The 17,142-nt window shown below is 43.1% G+C and overlaps 1 protein-coding gene across 1 annotated transcript; it reads left to right on the top strand.

Moving 5' to 3' along the window:
- The first annotated feature begins 9,724 nt into the window (after nucleotides 1–9,724).
- LOC125522860 (uncharacterized) lies at nucleotides 9,725–14,041 on the top strand. The gene is made up of 5 exons (XM_087539339.1): nucleotides 9,725–10,085; nucleotides 10,192–10,349; nucleotides 11,601–11,666; nucleotides 12,230–12,348; nucleotides 13,094–14,041. The coding sequence occupies exons 1-5, from the start codon at nucleotides 9,959–9,961 to the stop codon at nucleotides 13,098–13,100; spliced, it is 477 nt and encodes a 158-aa protein (XP_087395465.1). The 5' UTR covers nucleotides 9,725–9,958; the 3' UTR covers nucleotides 13,101–14,041.
- Nucleotides 14,042–17,142: the final 3,101 nt, after the last annotated feature.

Raw genomic sequence — 17,142 nt, 5'->3', positions numbered from 1 at the left:
ATTACATGATCCGAGTCAACTAGGCCGTGTCCGATCATCACGTGAGACGGACTAGTCAACGTCGGTGAACATCTTCATGTTGATCGTATCTTCTATACGACTCATGCTCGACCTTTCGGTCTTCTGTGTTCCGAGGCCATGTCTATACACATGCTAGGCTCGTCAAGTTAACCCTAATTGTTTTGCATGTGTAAAACTGTCTTACACCCATTGTATGTGAACGTAAGGATCTATCACACCCGATCATCACGTGGTGCTTCGAAACGACGAACTGTAGCAACGGTGCACAGTTAGGGGAGAACACTTCTTGAAATTTTAATGAGGGATCATCTTATTTACTACCGTCGTTCTAAGCAAATAAGATGTATAAACATGATAAACATCACATGCAATCAAATAGTGACATGATATGGCCAATATCACTTTGCTCCTTTTGATCTCCATCTTCGGGGCTCCATGATCATCATCGTCACCGGCATGACACCATGATCTCCATCATCATGATCTCCATCATCGTGTCTTCTTGAAGTTGTCACGTCATCTATTACTTCTACTACCATAGCTAACGGTTAGCAATAAAGTAAAGTAATTACATGACGTTTATGTTGACACGCAGGTCATAAATAAATTAAGACAACTCCTATGGCTCCTGCCGGTTGTCATACTCATCGACATGCAAGTCGTGATTCCTATTACAAGAACATGATCAATCTCATACATCACATATATCATTCATCACATCCTTTTGGCCATATCACATCACATATCATACCCTGCAAAAACAAGTTAGACGTCCTCTAATTGTTGTTTGCATGCTTTACGTGGCTGCTATGGGTTTCTAGCAAGAACGTTTCTTACCTACGCAAAAACCACAACGTGTTATGCCAATTTCTATTTACCCTTCATAAGGACCCTTTTCATCGAATCCGATCCGACTAAAGTGGGAGAGACAGACACCCGCTAGCCACCTTATGCAACTAGTGCATGTCAGTCGATGGAACCAGTCTCACGTAAGAGTACGTGTAAGGTCGGTCCGGGCCGCTTCATCCCACGATGCCGCCGAATCAAGATAAGACTAGTAACGGCAAGCATATTGAACAAAATCAACGCCCACAACTACTTTGTGTTCTACTCGTGCATAGTAACTACACATAGACCTAGCTCATGATGCCACTGTTGGGGAACGTAGCAGAAATTCAAAATTTTCCTACGTGTCACCAAGATCTATCTATGGAGAGACTAGCAACGAGGGGAAGTAGAGTGCATCTACATACCCTTGTAGATCGCTAAGCGGAAGCGTTCAAGAGAACGGGGTTGATGGAGTCGTACTCGTCGTGATCCAAATCACCGATGATCCTAGTGCCGAATGGACGGCACCTCCGCGTTCAACACACGTACAGCCCGGTGACGTCTCCCATGCCTTGATCCAGCAAGGAGAGAGGGAGAGGTTGAGGAAGACTCCATCCAGCAGCAGCACAATGGCGTGGTGGTGGTGGAGGAGCGTGGCTATCCTGCAGGGCTTCGCCAAGCACCACAGAAGAGGAGGAAGAAGAGATGCAGGGCTGCACTAACGAGAGATAGAATCGCGTGTTATGGGCAGCCCTAGGCCTCACTATATATAGGGGAGAGGGAGGAGGGTGCGCCCCCTCTAGGGTTCCCACCCCTAGAGGGGCGGCAGCCCTAGATGGGCCTTGGGGTGGCGGCCAAGGGAGGATTCCCTTCCCCACAAGGCACCTAGGAGGTGCCTTCTCCTCCTAGGACTCTTCCTTTTAGGGTTTCCCCACACTAGGCGCATGGGCCCTAGGGGAAAGTGGCGCCCCAGCCCACTTTGGGCTGGATCCCTTCCCACTTCAGCCCATGGAACCCTCCGGGATAGGTGGCCCCACCCGGTGGACCCCCGGGACCCTTCCGGTGGTCCCGGTACAATACCGATGACCCCGAAACTTGTCCCGATGGCCGAAATAGGACTTCCCATATATAAATCTTTACCTCCGGACCATTCCGGAACTCCTCGTGACATCCGGGATCTCATCCGGGACTCCGAACAACATTCGGTAACCACATACAAACTTCCTTTATAACCCTAGCATCATCGAACCTTAAGTGTGTAGACCCTACGGGTTCGGGAGACATGCAGACATGACCGAGACGTTCTCCGGTCAATAACCAACAGCGGGATCTGGATACCCATGTTGGCTTCCACATGTTCCACGATGATCTCATCGGATGAACCACGATGTCAAGGACTTAATCAATCCCGTATTCAATTCCCTTTGTCTAGCGGTATTGTACTTGCCCGAGATTCGATCGTCGGTATCCCTATACCTTGTTCAATCTCGTTACCGGCAAGTCTCTTTACTCGTTCCGTAACACATCATCCCGTGATCAACTCCTTGATCACATTGTGCACATTATGATGATGTCCTACCGAGTGGGCCCAGAGATACCTCTCCGCTTACACGGAGTGACAAATCCCAGTCTCGATTCGTGCCAACCCAACAGACACTTTCGGAGATACCTGTAGTGCACCTTTATAGTCACCCAGTTACGTTGTGACGTTTGGTACACCCAAAGCATTCCTACGGTATCCGGGAGTTGCACAATCTCATGGTCTAAGGAAATGATACTTGACATTAGAAAAGCTTTAGCATACGAACTACACGATCTTTGTGCTAGGCTTAGGATTGGGTCTTGTCCATCACATCATTATCCTAATGATGTGATCCTGTTATCAATGACATCCAATGTCCATGTCAGGAAACCGTAACCATCTATTGATCAACGAGCTAGTCAACTAGAGGCTTACTAGGGACATGGTGTTGTCTATGTATCCACACATGTATCTGAGTTTCCTTTCAATACAATTATAGCATGGATAATAAACGATTATCATGAACAAGGAAATATAATAATAACTTATTTATTATTGCCTCTAGGGCATATTTCCAACATTTCTTTCCACCACCTTTGCCAACTCCCCAATGGACTTGGAGGGCAAGAAACCAGCCTCCTCCACCGCTATATATAGTGGGGAGGCACATGGGAGCCGCACCCCTTCCCCTGGCGCAGCCCTCTCCCTCCCCAACACCTCCTCCTCCTCCTCCGTAGTGCTTGGCGAAGCCCTGCCGGAGAACTGCAAGCTCCACCACCACGCCGTCGTGCTGCCGGAGCTCTCCCTCAACTTCTCCTCTCTCCTTGCTGGATCAAGAAGGGGGAGACGTCCCCGGGCTGTACATGTGTTATACGCGAAGGCGCCGTTGTTCGGCGCTTAGATCGGAATCAACCGCGATCTGAATCGCTACGAGTACGACTCCTTCATCCGCGTTCTTTTAACGCTTCCACATCGCAATCTTCAAGGGGATGAAGATTCACTCCCCTCTCTCTCGTTGCTAGTATCTCCATAGATTGATCTTGGTGATGCGTAGAAAAATTTTAGTTTCTGCAACGATCCCCAACAAGTCCTACCTAGGCTCCACAGGGAGGTCCCCGGCGGTCTACATCCTAAGCGCTCTAGGGTATTGGGCCAATCGCCCTTTGCACTCTGGGTCATTGTGTGCAGGGTGAATACCAGCGCCACCTCTGCCATGGATGGCATGATCCAACCGTGCCACAATGTTGAACTGGACGTCTGACCGAGCTTTCAGAAGAAACGTACGACGTCGAGTGCAAATATATGTTACTGCATGGTGGTTACTGCATATAGGCCAGTGGCCAACTCAGATCAAATACCCAAACCCTTAGTGTATTGGGAGCTCGCGGTAATGAGCTGAGATTCACGATCATGTGACCCCATCACCCAGTCTCGAGAAAATATAGAAACGGCCATGCCCAACCCTCTCTCTCTAGGGCGGTCTACCTGTCCGGCCGTGCCTTGTAATTATGTCGCGGGTACCCTCCAGGTCAACCCGACTATCCAGAGACTATCGGGAACTTAGGTCCACCTCTAACGAGCTGGTACCGCCTATCCCTTCAGCCCGGCAGTAACGGTGACTCTCGCGGGTACCCCAATGGTCAACCCGACTTCACATATCTCGCGGGTACCCCTCGGGGCCGACCCGTCTTTAACATGGGCCTGGGATAAAGCCAAGGTAACCGTGTGTCCATAACATCAAGCGAAAAACCCGAGGAATCACCCTCGATGGAATCCACTTGATGTAATCGTCGAGGTGAACATACGAGGAATCACCCTCGAGGTTCACACTTCAGGTGTTGCACGATAGAGTCGTATCGGGTGTGGTGAAGGAGGAATCACCCTCGGTAGACCATGGCCGATTAGCTACACTACAGAGTTATCATTAGGAGTGTGTTATGAGGTATCACGCTAGGCACTCGGCAGTAGCTCTGCAGAGTCATACAACTAGGGGGGTGTGAGGTGATGTGACGGGCTCTGGATGCTGAACACATTGATCGAGTCACCGGTCATCAAGCTGGGGCAACTGGGACAAGGTGAGGGGTCACTGATGGATTACTAACTAACCTAAACTAAGCAGTTTAGGATAAGCAGGTAAGGTACAAGAGTGATACGTCTCCAACGTATCTACTTTTCTAAACGCTTTTTCCTCTTGTTTTGGACTCTAATTTGCATGATTTGATTGAAACTAACCCCAGACTGACGTTGTTTTCAGCAGAACTACCATGGTGTTGTTTTGTGCAGAAATAAAAGTTCTCGGCATGGAACAAAACTTTGCGAGGATTTTTTCCACAATAAAATAAAATTTCTGGAGCCAGGAACCACCCGAGGGGGCACCTGGATGGGCACAACCCACCAGGGCGCGCCTGGAGGGGGGCACGCCTGGTTGTCCCCACCTGGTGGCCCCGTAGACCATGAAATTGATGCTATAAAATCACATATTTCCAAAAAAAAATAGGGAGAAAGAATTATCACGTTCCACGAGACGAAGCCGCCGTCACCTCCTGTTCTTCATCGGGAGGCTGGATCTGGAGTCTGTTTGGGGCTCCGCGGAGGGGGATCTTTGATCTTCGTCATCACCAACCCTTCTCCATCGCCGATTCCATGATGCTCCCCACCGGGAGTGAGTAATTCCTTCGTAGGCTCGCTGGTCGGTGAGGAGTTGGATGAGATTCATCATGTAATCTAGTTATTTTTGTAAGGGCTTGATCCCTAGTATCCACTATGTTCTGAGATTGATGTTGCTATGACTTTGCCATGCTTAATGTTTGTCACTTTCGGCCCGAGTGCCATGATTTCAGATCTGAACCATTTATGTTATCACCATTATATCCATGTACTAGATCCAATCTAGCAAGTTATAGTCACCTACTACGTGTTATGATCCGGCAACCCCGGAGTGAAAATAGTCGGGACCACTCCCGGTGATGACCGTAGTTTGAGGAGTTCATGTACTCACCGTGTGTTAATGCTTTGTTCCGGTTCTATATTAAAAGGTGGCCTTAATATCCCTTAGTTTCCAATTGGACCCCGCTGCCATGGGAGGGTAGGAGAAAAGATGCCATGAAAGTTCTTTCCATTAGCACATATGACTATTTACGGAATACATGCCTACATTATATTTATGAATTGGAGCTAGTGTCGTATCACCCAAGGTTATGACTTTCACATGATGAATACCATCCAACAAATTACCAATCCAATGCCTACGAATTTCTCTTATATTGTCCTTGCTAAGTTACTACTCCTATCATTACTGTTGCACTTGCTACAAAGTTACTGCTATCACTGTTACCGTTACCATTGCTGCTGCTACTATTATCAAAACTATCATATTACTTTGCTACTAATCACTTTGCTGCAGATAATTAATCTCCAGGTGTGGTTGAATTGACAACTCAGTTGCTAATACTTACAAATATTCTTTGGCTCCCCTTCTGTCGAATCTATAAATTTGGGTTGAATACTCTACCCTCGAAAATTGTTGCGATCCCCTATACTTGTGGGTTATCGAGACCTTTTTCTGGCGCCGTTTCTAGGGAGCATAGCTATATTTGTTGAGTCACTTGGGATTATTAAAATTTATCACTATGAAGAATCTGAAGGATGCTAAGACTAAGATTTATCCCTCTAAAACGAGGGGAGGTAAGGAACTGCCATCCAGCTCCGCTTTAGATTCACCTTCTATTATAAGTAAACTTGCAACACCACCACATGATATCAATCTTGATATGTCGCAAGTTATTGATGATGCTACTTCTGCTATGAATGATACTTATGATGATGCTAGTACCTTGGTTGATGATGATGTGCCACTAGGTGAATTTCTTGACGAACAAATTGCTAGAGTAAGACAACATGATATTGTTGAAACTGATGATGAGCTTGATACTGAAAATATTGAAACACCTACTAGAACTAGCCCTCCTAGATGTGAATTGCCAAAAGTACCGGAAGGTTATGTTATGAATGAGAAGACAACTAGAGACATTCTTGCTTGTAAGGATAGAGATGATCTAGAGAAATTATTATGCAAGTATAAAGAAAAAATCCTTGAATGCTCGAATGCAATACGATCCTAAATTTGCTACTTCACCTATCTTTATTGCTGATAAGGATTATGAATTCGCCGTCGACCCAGAGTTGATTACTTTGGTTGAATCTAATCCTTTCCATGGTTATGAAACTGAAACTGTTGTGGCACATCTTACTAAGTTGAATGCATAGCCACCCTTTTTACTCGTGATGAGAAAACTCACTATTACTATATTCTCAAATTATTTCCATTCTCATTAAAGGGTGATGCTAAAGCTTGGTACAATAATCTTTCTCCTGGTTGTGTGCATAGTCCCCAGGATATGATTTATTACTTCTCTGAAAAATATTTCCCTGCTCATAAGAAACAAGCTGCCTTGCAGGAAATATTTTACTTCGTGCAAATTGAAGAAGAGAGTCTCCCACAAGCTTTTGGGAGGCTTTGCCAATTGCTTAATGCTTTGCCTGATCATCCTCTTAAGAACAATGAAATACTTGATATCTTCTATAATGGACTAACTGATGCTTCTAGGGACTTCCTAGATAGTTGTGTTGGTTGTGTTTTCAGGGAACGAACTATTGGGCAAGCTGAAGAATTATTGAATAACATATTAAAAAATTATGATGATTGGCCTCTTCATGAACCACCGCCTAAACCCACTCCGAAGAAGAGGGGTATATTATATCTCAGTCCTGAAGATATGCAAGAGGCAAAGAAATCTATGAAGGAAAAAGGTATTAAAGCTGAGGTTGTTAAAAATTTACCTCCTATTGAAGAAATACATGGGCTTGATACACCACCACTGCCTAAGGTGGTAGAGGTAAATTCTCTAATGAAATTCAATGATAATGATAATCCTCACAATATGCACCCTAGGCAATGCCTTTATGAGCTTGAGAAATATACTAGAAAGCAAGATCACTTCAATGCAAATGTTATGAAAGAATTGAAATACAATTCTGATATGATTGCTCGCTTGAGTGACTTGTTATTTAGAATCTCAAATGATGTTAGAGGTGTGGAAAAGCATGCTTTTATGGTTAAACTTTGTTAGAACAAGTTGCTAAATCTCAAAGGGAGTTGCTTGATGAAATGAATAATAATATCAATGATCATGTTGTTAGAGTAATGACTAGAGGAGGTATAGGATGACTTAGGAACCACTTTATCCTGAGGGACACCCAAAAAGAATTGAACAAGACTCTCAAAGAGTTAACACTGATGCACGTAGTCCTTCTAAGAAGAAAAAGAAGAAGAAAAATGATAGGACTTTGCATGCTTCTAGTGAACCTGAAGTAGAAAAACCTCCTGATAATGATAATGAAATTTCAATCTATGATGCTGAAACTCAACCTGGTACTGAACACTCACCTTCTAATAATGAAAAAGATAGTGATGAGGTTCATGAAAATACTCAAACAAATAGTAAAGAACCAGCCAATGATGTCGAGATAGAACCTGCAGTTGATCTTGATAACCCACAAGCCAAGAATACACGATATGATAAAAGAGACTTTGTTGCTAGAAAACACGGTAAAGAAAGAGAACCATGGGTTCAAAAACCTATGCCCTTTCCATCTAATTCAACTAAAAAGAAAGATGAAGAAGAATTTGAACGCTTGACTGATATCTTAAAAACCTTTGCTGAAATGTTGAGGCCAGCCTTTTTGCGTACTCGCTTGACTGATATCTTAAAAATGCCTCCTTATCCAAAGTACATGAAAGACATCATCACCAATAAGAGAAAAATACCAGAAGCTGAAATCTCCACCATGCTTGATCATTATACTTTTAAAGATGTGGTACCTAAAAAACTTGGAGATTCGGGAATACCAACTATACCTTGCTCCATCAAAAGAAATTATGTGAAAACTGATTTATGTGATTTGGAGCTTGTGTTAGTGTTATGCCTTTCTCTTTATATAAAAAACTTGATTTGAATAAACTCACACCTACCGAAATATCTTTGCAAATGGCTGACAAATCAACTGCCATACTTGTCGGTATTTGTGAGGATGTGCCCGTTGTTGTTGCTAATGTTACTATTTTGACTGACTTCGTTATACTTGAGATGCCCGAGGACGATAACATGTCGATTATCATTGGTAGACCCTTCTTGAATACTGCAGGGGCTGTTATTGATTGGAATAAAAGCAAGGTCACTTTTCATATCAATGGTAATGAGCATACGGTGCACTTTCCGAAGAAACAATTCCAAGTGAATGGTATTAATGTTATTGAAAAATTTCCGACAATCACTATTGGAAATTTTCAACTACCACTACCTACTCTTAAAAAGAAATATGAAATGCTTATTGTTGGGGACATTCAGATCCCCGGTTAGGTAACTTAGTGATTTATGAAAGTTCTTCGGTTTCATGCTAATCGAAAGTGGCTGTTAATAAGACTTGATCAACCTTATTAATGGATCATTTTTGAGAGGTGTGAAGTTGATGAAATTAGTAAGCACTACCTTCTGTCCCTACTTTTTGTTTTCTATTTTTATTAGTCAAACAAATTAAAATTCCATGTTTTGTCTATTTTCTGATTTTCCCGTGCATAAAAAAATGACCCAAAAATAAAAGTTTTCAGAATGCTCTGAAAATTTAATACAATTTTTTCTGAATATTTAAGAATTTTTGGTGCAAATAACATCAGAGGGAGGTGCACCAGGTGGGCACAACCCACCTGTGCGCGCCAGGACCCCCAGGAGCACCCTGGTGGGTTGTGGTCCCCATGTTGCCCCTCTCACTTATCTCTTCATCCCACATCACAACCTACCTCCATCAAAAATCACCATTGCTCTCTCTCTCGTGTTCTTGCTCTCAAACCCGCGGATTTTGATCTCTTTGCTCGAATCTCCGTTTCCGAAACTGTTTCAGGTGATTGTTGCTTGGTACGTGACTCCTCCGTTTGTCCAATTTGTTTTTGCTTTAGTGGTTTATATTTTGAATAATTAGCTACTCTTGGTGCTATTGTAGATGAGCTTGCATGTTGAATTGTTAGAGTTTTAAGTAGTTTGAATGCTTGCTATGGCCTCTATATATCCCTATGAGTAATCTCTCCCTAATATATATATATATATATATATATATATATAATAAAGCACGGATTGAGTTTCCGGGTTCACCGTCGTGGCGTTTTTATAAAAAAAAGTCCCTTTTCTTTTCGAAATTAGAACCCGCAGTCCTTTCTTTAGTGAATGAATATGGGAAAACGCTTCGGTTTTACAAAAAAGACCCTACGTTTATTCGATATTCAGTACGCGGTCCCTGATTCATCTTATCCAAAACTCGCCCCTTTCCAGCGACGGCTCCCTTTCCAGCGAAGGCAGCGACGGCGGAGCACGAGCAGGTGAGGGGCGGCGCCTTCGTCGGACGGCTAGCCGTGGCGGAGGAGAAGGCGGACGCCATGGGTGCGGCTACAGACGAGGCGGAGGAGAAGGCGGACGCCGTGGGCTTGCTGCATGGCTACAGCCGAGGCGGAGGAGAAGGTGGACGCCGTGGGCGTTCATGGAGGATGGTACGCCGGCCGCCGGCGCCGGCCGCCAGTCCTCTCTGGCCTCCTCCGTGGTATCCTTCTCAACCTCCGCTGCTCCTGTCGTGATTTGGATGGAAAATTGGAGGCCGGCCGTGTCCTTCTCCAACACAAATTGATGTAGTGCCCGACCCGGATTTGATTGGCTGCTATAAGAAGCAAGGGTCCTCGGCCGGAATCTCCATCTGGTTTTGCCTTTCGACCATAATCTCCATCATCCCGTCGAAATTGCAATTTTTGACCAAACATCCAATGTCGCCGCCAAGTTCGCTGGAGGAAGAAGCGCCGAGTTCGCCGGAGGAACAAGCGCCGAGTTCGCCGGAGGAACAAGAACGCCCGCCGAGTCCTGTGGTGGCTACACGAGAGGTATGTATCCCCTCTAAGCTACGCCACGGCGCGTTAGAGCCTGAAGTTCGTCAAAACTTGACCTGACCGTCACTGACGCCACCTTGCTGCCGCTGTTGCTGGAGATGAGCTGAATAGCAAGCTTTGGTTGCCTCTTTGCTTCCACTTCACTGCTCTTCTACTATCCGTAATTGTAAAACACCTAATACGATTCTTCAGCACTTGATACTGGTGGTCATGGTCTTCTTCTCTTACTGTTGCGAGACTTGGTTTTAGTTAGTAATCTTGAGATCAACGTGTACTCGTGGATTGCTTAGATGGAGGACCACTGTTGGTTTTGTACCTAGATGCGACTGTGAATCATGTAGGGTTCAATTCAGATTCATGTGGTATTTTTCCTAAATTTGTGCCTGCTACTGTTGGTCTTAACTATGAATAATGATTTTTGCAACTGTAGGAGAATTTCTTTGCCGCATCACAAGAAAAACAATTTGAAACAGAGAACTGTACTGAACCTTCTAATTATTGTATGAACTTGCTTCACTTAATTTGAACTGCATACATAAGCTACTTTGCTCATGCATGCATCGATACTATTGTGTATAAAGCATGCTTATGTATCTCAGTATGGCTCATAAATTTGTGTGCCTAAGATGACGATCTCAAAGACCATATTTTTTTCATGCTTTTATGATGTTAAAATGTTTTCGACTCCCCTGTTGTAGTTACTATTTCTGTCCCCTTGCTCGATTATGCTTTTTCTTCAGTTAACAATTAGCTTTGCAGAATATAGATATGCTAGCTGCACCTAGGTTATGCTTTTTCTTCAGTTAAGAATTAGCTTTGCAGAATAGATATGCTAGTTGCACCTAGCAAAACAGGATTAGGATGTGTAAACAACTTTCCTCTATATAGTTTCTGGGGTTACAGGCCCATGTTTTTTGCTTAGTAACTAATTTTGTTTTTGTCCTGGTAGCATGTTTATAAGTGCCCCATATAAAGTATATGTACATATTTTGTGCTAAATCAATGTCTCAATTTGTCAAAACTGCATTAGAGTTGCTCAAGACCTATATGCAAATGTTTGTGTGGAGCTAACTATTCTAGGCATGTAGCCAGTGTGTATCTGCATATTTTTCAGTAGAATTAAGTGCCTGGTGCCACTTGAGAGAATAAAAGAATGATCAACTATTTTTTTCATAGTTGTGATTTAGTCAACACTGATGTCTGTCTGCAAAAAGCTTATTTTGATTTGGAGTTGATTTTTTTCAGGCCCTTAAGATGAGTAATGAACATCCGTTGAGCCGTCCAATGTTGCCTGTGGCAACTACACCGGAGGTATGAATCCCCTTCATATTAGTTTGCATATGTGAGCCCTGGTACATGTACAATGCGTCTATTACTGTGACACTTTTCTCCATATATACCTTGTAATACTTTGTTTTATCTAATAGAAGCTGGGTGTTTTCCCTTCTGTCAGGGAAAGAAAATTTAGAAGAGCATGAAGTACATGCTCATTTTCGTATATATTTTGGGATCATTGCATAGTGAGGAACATTAAGGTTATCCTTAAAAGATGAGAGCATATTCTTCAAGCTGAGAAGTAAACTAGAATTGCCAAGAATCACAATCATCATAGTTATCAGCCATGCAAGAAATCAAATGCCATGTCTAAAAGTTCAACTCAAAGAACTAAGAACAAATAGGACTGCTTTTTTAGGTAACTGTGCATTTTGATGTAATAAGCCTAGACAACGGTCTGTATATCAGAAAACTTGGTTTTGGAGTGATTGATCTCCATGTAATTCAAATATATAGTGGCATAATTCGCATTACTATTCCCTGATCTTCCTCCTTGCCGAATTTATGATTGTCTTATACTATATCTGTCGACTTCGCAGCCATCGTCTCCTTTGACTTCACCGCCATCGTCTCCATCGACTTCGCCGCAAGACAATCTGTCACCGCCTCCGCCGATTTTGCCGGAAGACCATCAGCCGTCGCCTAGACCTACTTTGAGGTACTTTTGAAGCATCTGATGGGTCTCATATGTTTGTCAAATCGTCAATTTACTACAGCAAATATAGCTATTGCCGACAGTAGACTATATTTCACTGACAAGCAACGCATCATGCACTCCTACATAAATGGATTTTGTTTGTACTTGAAAGAAGCAGAGTAAATTCGTAAGGAGTGTTTAGTAGTTCAGTACATAGGTGACCAGAACAAAAGTAGTTCACAAATCAGTGATGGACGGGTCTCAATTATATTCAACAGGGCATGATGTTTACGAAAAATTACTGCTCACTGTATTTTGACAACTAGAAAAATGCAGTTCTGTTTGAGAATGTAAATGTAGGAAAAAAAATTAGGTTCTGCGCTGAGTCCGCGGGTCTCACAAAGATGTAGGATAAATAAAATGTCAAAAAGATCATATTAATTCTCATGTAATGGATCATAATGTGTGTCTTGAACTTTCCTGTTTTTATGGTTTTGCAGCCTAGAATATTTTGACATGCGCATATATAGCTACTTAATCAACAGAGTTCCTTTATGCTGTGTGGTAGACCACATTTGCTGATATGATTTACTTTCTCATTCTAGAACTTTTAAACATGCACATATGTATTGGTAAATTTTATCTCTATATACTTTTGCCTTCTACATACTGGATTGTAATATTTTCATCTCCTTTAAACAAAGCTACTGTCAGATGATGCTTCTAATGGTTGGAGGTTTACCTTTTATTTTTGTTCTGATTGCAGAAAATAGATGACAGCACTGTAACTTAATATTACACAGAACATTGAAGAGGACTTTGATAACCGACCTTCAAAAAAAGAAAAAAATTCTGAATCAAGTGTTCTGGAGCCATCACCTATGTCACCAACTATGTCAACATGTACTCCAGTTTCTGAGTGTTTTGAATCGATTGTGCCAAAATCAGATAATCAGATAGATTGTGGTCCATTGCCATCACCTCCATCCCCATCTAGCTCGACATTATCAAGAACATCGGTCGAGCCGTACAATGGCGCCTGCAGCGGTTACACCAGAGGTATTTATCCCCTTGATGAAAGCTAATCACTGGATGTAATCCCCTGTTTTAGTTGTTGTTTCTGTCCTGGTTATACAGGCAGTTTTCAACAGCAGCAGACTAGCATGCCCAGTCTGAACTTTTAGAATGTTTTCCCAGTTCATGTTCAACTTTGATCCTTTTTCCAGTTAAAGTTCCAAGCAACTTTCCTGTGTGAATCTGAGAATCTCACTGAAATTTGTGTTTCATTGTGTATATTCATCGAGTCGAGTTTCAGACTGATCGTAAACAGACCTCGGTTTAAGCTGTGATGCTAATTTGATTTGTGTGCTGCACCATCATCCATATCTTCGATTTCAAGCAGTTCCATGGCAAATCAAATACATTTTTTTCTTTATTTATGACAACACATATTTGACAGGTTAAAGCATGTACTATTGTGCATACTGAAGTGTAACAAGCCTTTCCCAGTAGCAAAACTGAGTATGATACCATGTTCTGAATTTATGATTTCGCAAGTAAGATGACATACAACTGAGTATGTTGTTCTGAATTTGATATGAGTGTTCTGCACAAATATTTCTCATGTTCAACTGATTTCGAACTGATGTATCTGAGTGTCTGATACCCTGTGATAAAATATTGAAGTTATGTACATGTTGATAGTGGTTATCAAGCAAAGAGATAGTTCCCTAAAATGTTATTAGTTATCGCAAGAAGTTGATTCATTTACTTTTTTTGTGGGGGAAGTTGATTCATTTACTAATGTAGTAAGGGGCACAAACTAATTTTGTACATATACCTTGAAAAATTCACTTGCATGTTTTTATAGTCGTCTCCTGCATATGGACGGGTGTGCATGATCTTTTTTCTAAGTTCATGTATTTTCAGGTACCTACTCTTGCTACGATCCATGGCTTACGTACTGTACTTCTATAGATCCTTTTTGGCATAATGAGCTATGTGCAGGCTCTCCATTTTGGCTATATTCATTTTCCGTAACAATGCATGAATTCGAATATCATTTTGATATTCCCTTGCGTTGATCCAAGTTCGCTCAGAAATCTATGGATGCAAAAACAAGCCAGCTGTTGTCTTGCGTACATTTACGGGACCTTTATTGCGTACATTTACGATATCATTTTTATACAGTAGAGCAACACTGATGCAAAGTTAGAACACGTCAGTAGAAATGTCCTGTAATACATACTATAAAAAAAACAAGCCAGCTGTTGTCGTGTGTAAATTTACGGGGCCTTTATTGGGTTCTATGCAATGTTTTAAATAGCGGGCTATGCCAAATAGTGGTGGACCTCAAAATCAGCTATAGCGGGATGTTTGTACATGAGACCATTTAGCGGCACCTTGCTGAAAAGGCTATAGCAAGGCTGTAGCGGGGCTATAGCCGGCTATTTAAAACTATGGTTCTATGAACAACAAATGGAACAGAATTTACATAAGATTACATACAAGAGTTACTGCCATGGGATGTTTCTAGAACCCATTGAGAGAAATTGAGAGGAGGCTGCTACTATGTGCTTGCATATGCTGCTGTTGCTGCGTGTTGTTTTGGCAGAGAATTAAGAAAGAAGTAGAGAGAAAGTGAGAGGGATCGAGACCCTGCTGCTATTCGTGTTTCTGATTGATTATACTTGGCTGCCGTAGCAATTTATACAGTGTTCGATTGTTAGATTTTGTTTAGTAACCACTACTACTTGCTAGAGAGAAGGGAGGGGACGTGTATTGCTTCATGTCGCTAGATGTGAGTGCTTTTGTGTTTTGGGGCTTTCACTGTTTTTTCTAGAACCCATGGAGAGGCCAAGAGAGCCGGCCGGAGGGGAGACGAGATGAGGAGCTCAGCTGGCGTCGGTGCAGTTTAGGCTGGACTTAAAATGTAGGCCAAATGTCAATGGACAAAGCCCAAAAAATAGTGTAAAAGAATTACAAATAAAATATAATATTCAAAAAAAGATAACATCGCCATAAAAATGATACCATTTTAAAAAATATTCTCGATTAAAAAAAACACCTTATGAAAGTAAAAAAAAATCATGTTTTTTTGAACAACAAAAAACAAAGTTGATTGATAAAAACATTTGTGTTTTTCAAATGAAATGAAAGTGCGGAGCTGAAATAGGTAATGGTGAACATTGTTAGGGTACGCCCAAATTTCATCGTACAAAAAAAATGCTTAGTGTAATCTTATTTATACATTTGTAAAAATTGGATTAAAAATGTTGCATAATGACACGTGGAGCAGGTTATATTTCATTTCTAGCCCGGTGCAACGCACGGGCATTTGTCCTAGTTGCTATCAATCTTGTAAAGTTTTGTTGATAAAGTTTTATGGACTATAAATTTCAGAATTTTTGTTCATAGGAAAAACATGAGTATCTTTAGGAAGTTTGCTTCCAAGAAGAAATCTAAGGGAGTGATTGGCGAGTCATTTGATAGTGATATCCGCACCCGGAGATTGGCGGAGATACGGCCGTGTGTTGGGGAACGTTGCAGAAAACAAAATTTTTCCTACGGTTTCACCAAGATCCATCTATGAGTTCATCTAGCAACGACTGATCAGATTGCATCTACATACCTTTGTAGATCACGCGCGGAAGCGTTCAAAGAACGGGGATGAGGAAGGTGTACTCGACGTGATCCAAATCACCGGAGATCCTAGCGCCGAACGGACGGCACCTCCGTGTTCAACACACGTACGGTCAGCGTAACGTCTCCTTCTTCTTGATCCAGCAAGAGGGAAGGAGAGGTTGAGGAAGATGGCTCCAGCAGCAGCACGACGGCGTGGTGGTGATGGAGCTGCAGTACTCCGTCAGGGCTTCGCCAAGCACTATGGAGGAGGAGGAGGTGTTGGAGAGGGAGAAGGAGGCAACCAAAGGCGTGGGAGAAAAGCCCTCCTTCCCCCACTATATATAGGAGGGCCAGGGGGGCGCCGGCCCTAGGAGATCCAATCTCCTAGGGTGGGGCGGCGGCCAAGGGGGGTTTCCCTCCCCCCCAAGGCACCTAGGGGTGCCTTCCCCCATTGGGACTCTTCCCTCTTGAAACCCTAGGCGCATGGGCCTCTTGGGGCTGGTGCCCTTGGCCCATGTAGGCCAAGGCGCACCCCCTACAGCCCATGTGGCCCCCCGGGACAGGTGGCCCCACCCGGTGGACCCCCGGGCTTTCGGTGGTCCCGGTACAATACCGATGACCCCGAAACTTGTCCCGATGGCCGAAATAGGACTTCCCATATATAAATCTTTACCTCCGGACCATTCCGGAACTCCTCGTGACGTCCGGGATCTCATCCGGGACTCCAAACAACATTCGGGTTACTGCATATACATATCCCTACAACCCTAGTGTCACCGAACCTTAAGTGTGTAGACCCTACGGGTTCGGGAGATATGTAGACATGACCGAGATGACTCTCCGGTCAATAACCAACAGCGGGATCTGGATACCCATGTTGGCTCCCACATACTGCACGATGATCTCATCGGATGAACCACAATGTCGAGGATTCAAGCAACCCTGTATGCAATTCCCTTTGTCAATCGGTATGTTACTTGCCTAAGATTCGATCGTCGGTATCCCAATACCTCGTTCAATCTCGTTACCGGCAAGTCACTTTACTCGTTCCGTAATGCATGATCCCATAACTAGACACTTGGTCACTTTGAGCTCATTATGATGATGCATTACCGAGTGGGCCCAGTGATACCTCTCCGTCATACGGAGTGACAAATCCCAGTCTTGATCCGTGTCAACCCAACAGACACT

This window comes from Triticum urartu, chromosome 1A, assembly GCF_056163025.1.
Source record: "Triticum urartu cultivar PI428250 chromosome 1A, HENAU_Tu73, whole genome shotgun sequence".
NCBI classification, from domain to species: Eukaryota; Viridiplantae; Streptophyta; class Magnoliopsida; order Poales; family Poaceae; genus Triticum; species Triticum urartu.
The sequence above is the reverse complement of the archived record's forward strand: the minus strand, read 5'-3'. Positions and strand labels throughout refer to the sequence as shown.

Excerpts from the sequence above, each read along its gene's own strand:
- LOC125522860 (XM_087539339.1), top strand. The coding sequence starts at position 9,959 with ATGGAGGATGGTACGCCGGCCGCCGGCGCCGGCCGCCAGTCCTCTCTG. Across the intron at positions 10,350-11,600 it reads CTGTGGTGGCTACACGAGAG|GCCCTTAAGATGAGTAATGA; the intron begins GTATGTATCCCC and ends GATTTTTTTCAG. Across the intron at positions 11,667-12,229 it reads CTGTGGCAACTACACCGGAG|CCATCGTCTCCTTTGACTTC; the intron begins GTATGAATCCCC and ends TCGACTTCGCAG.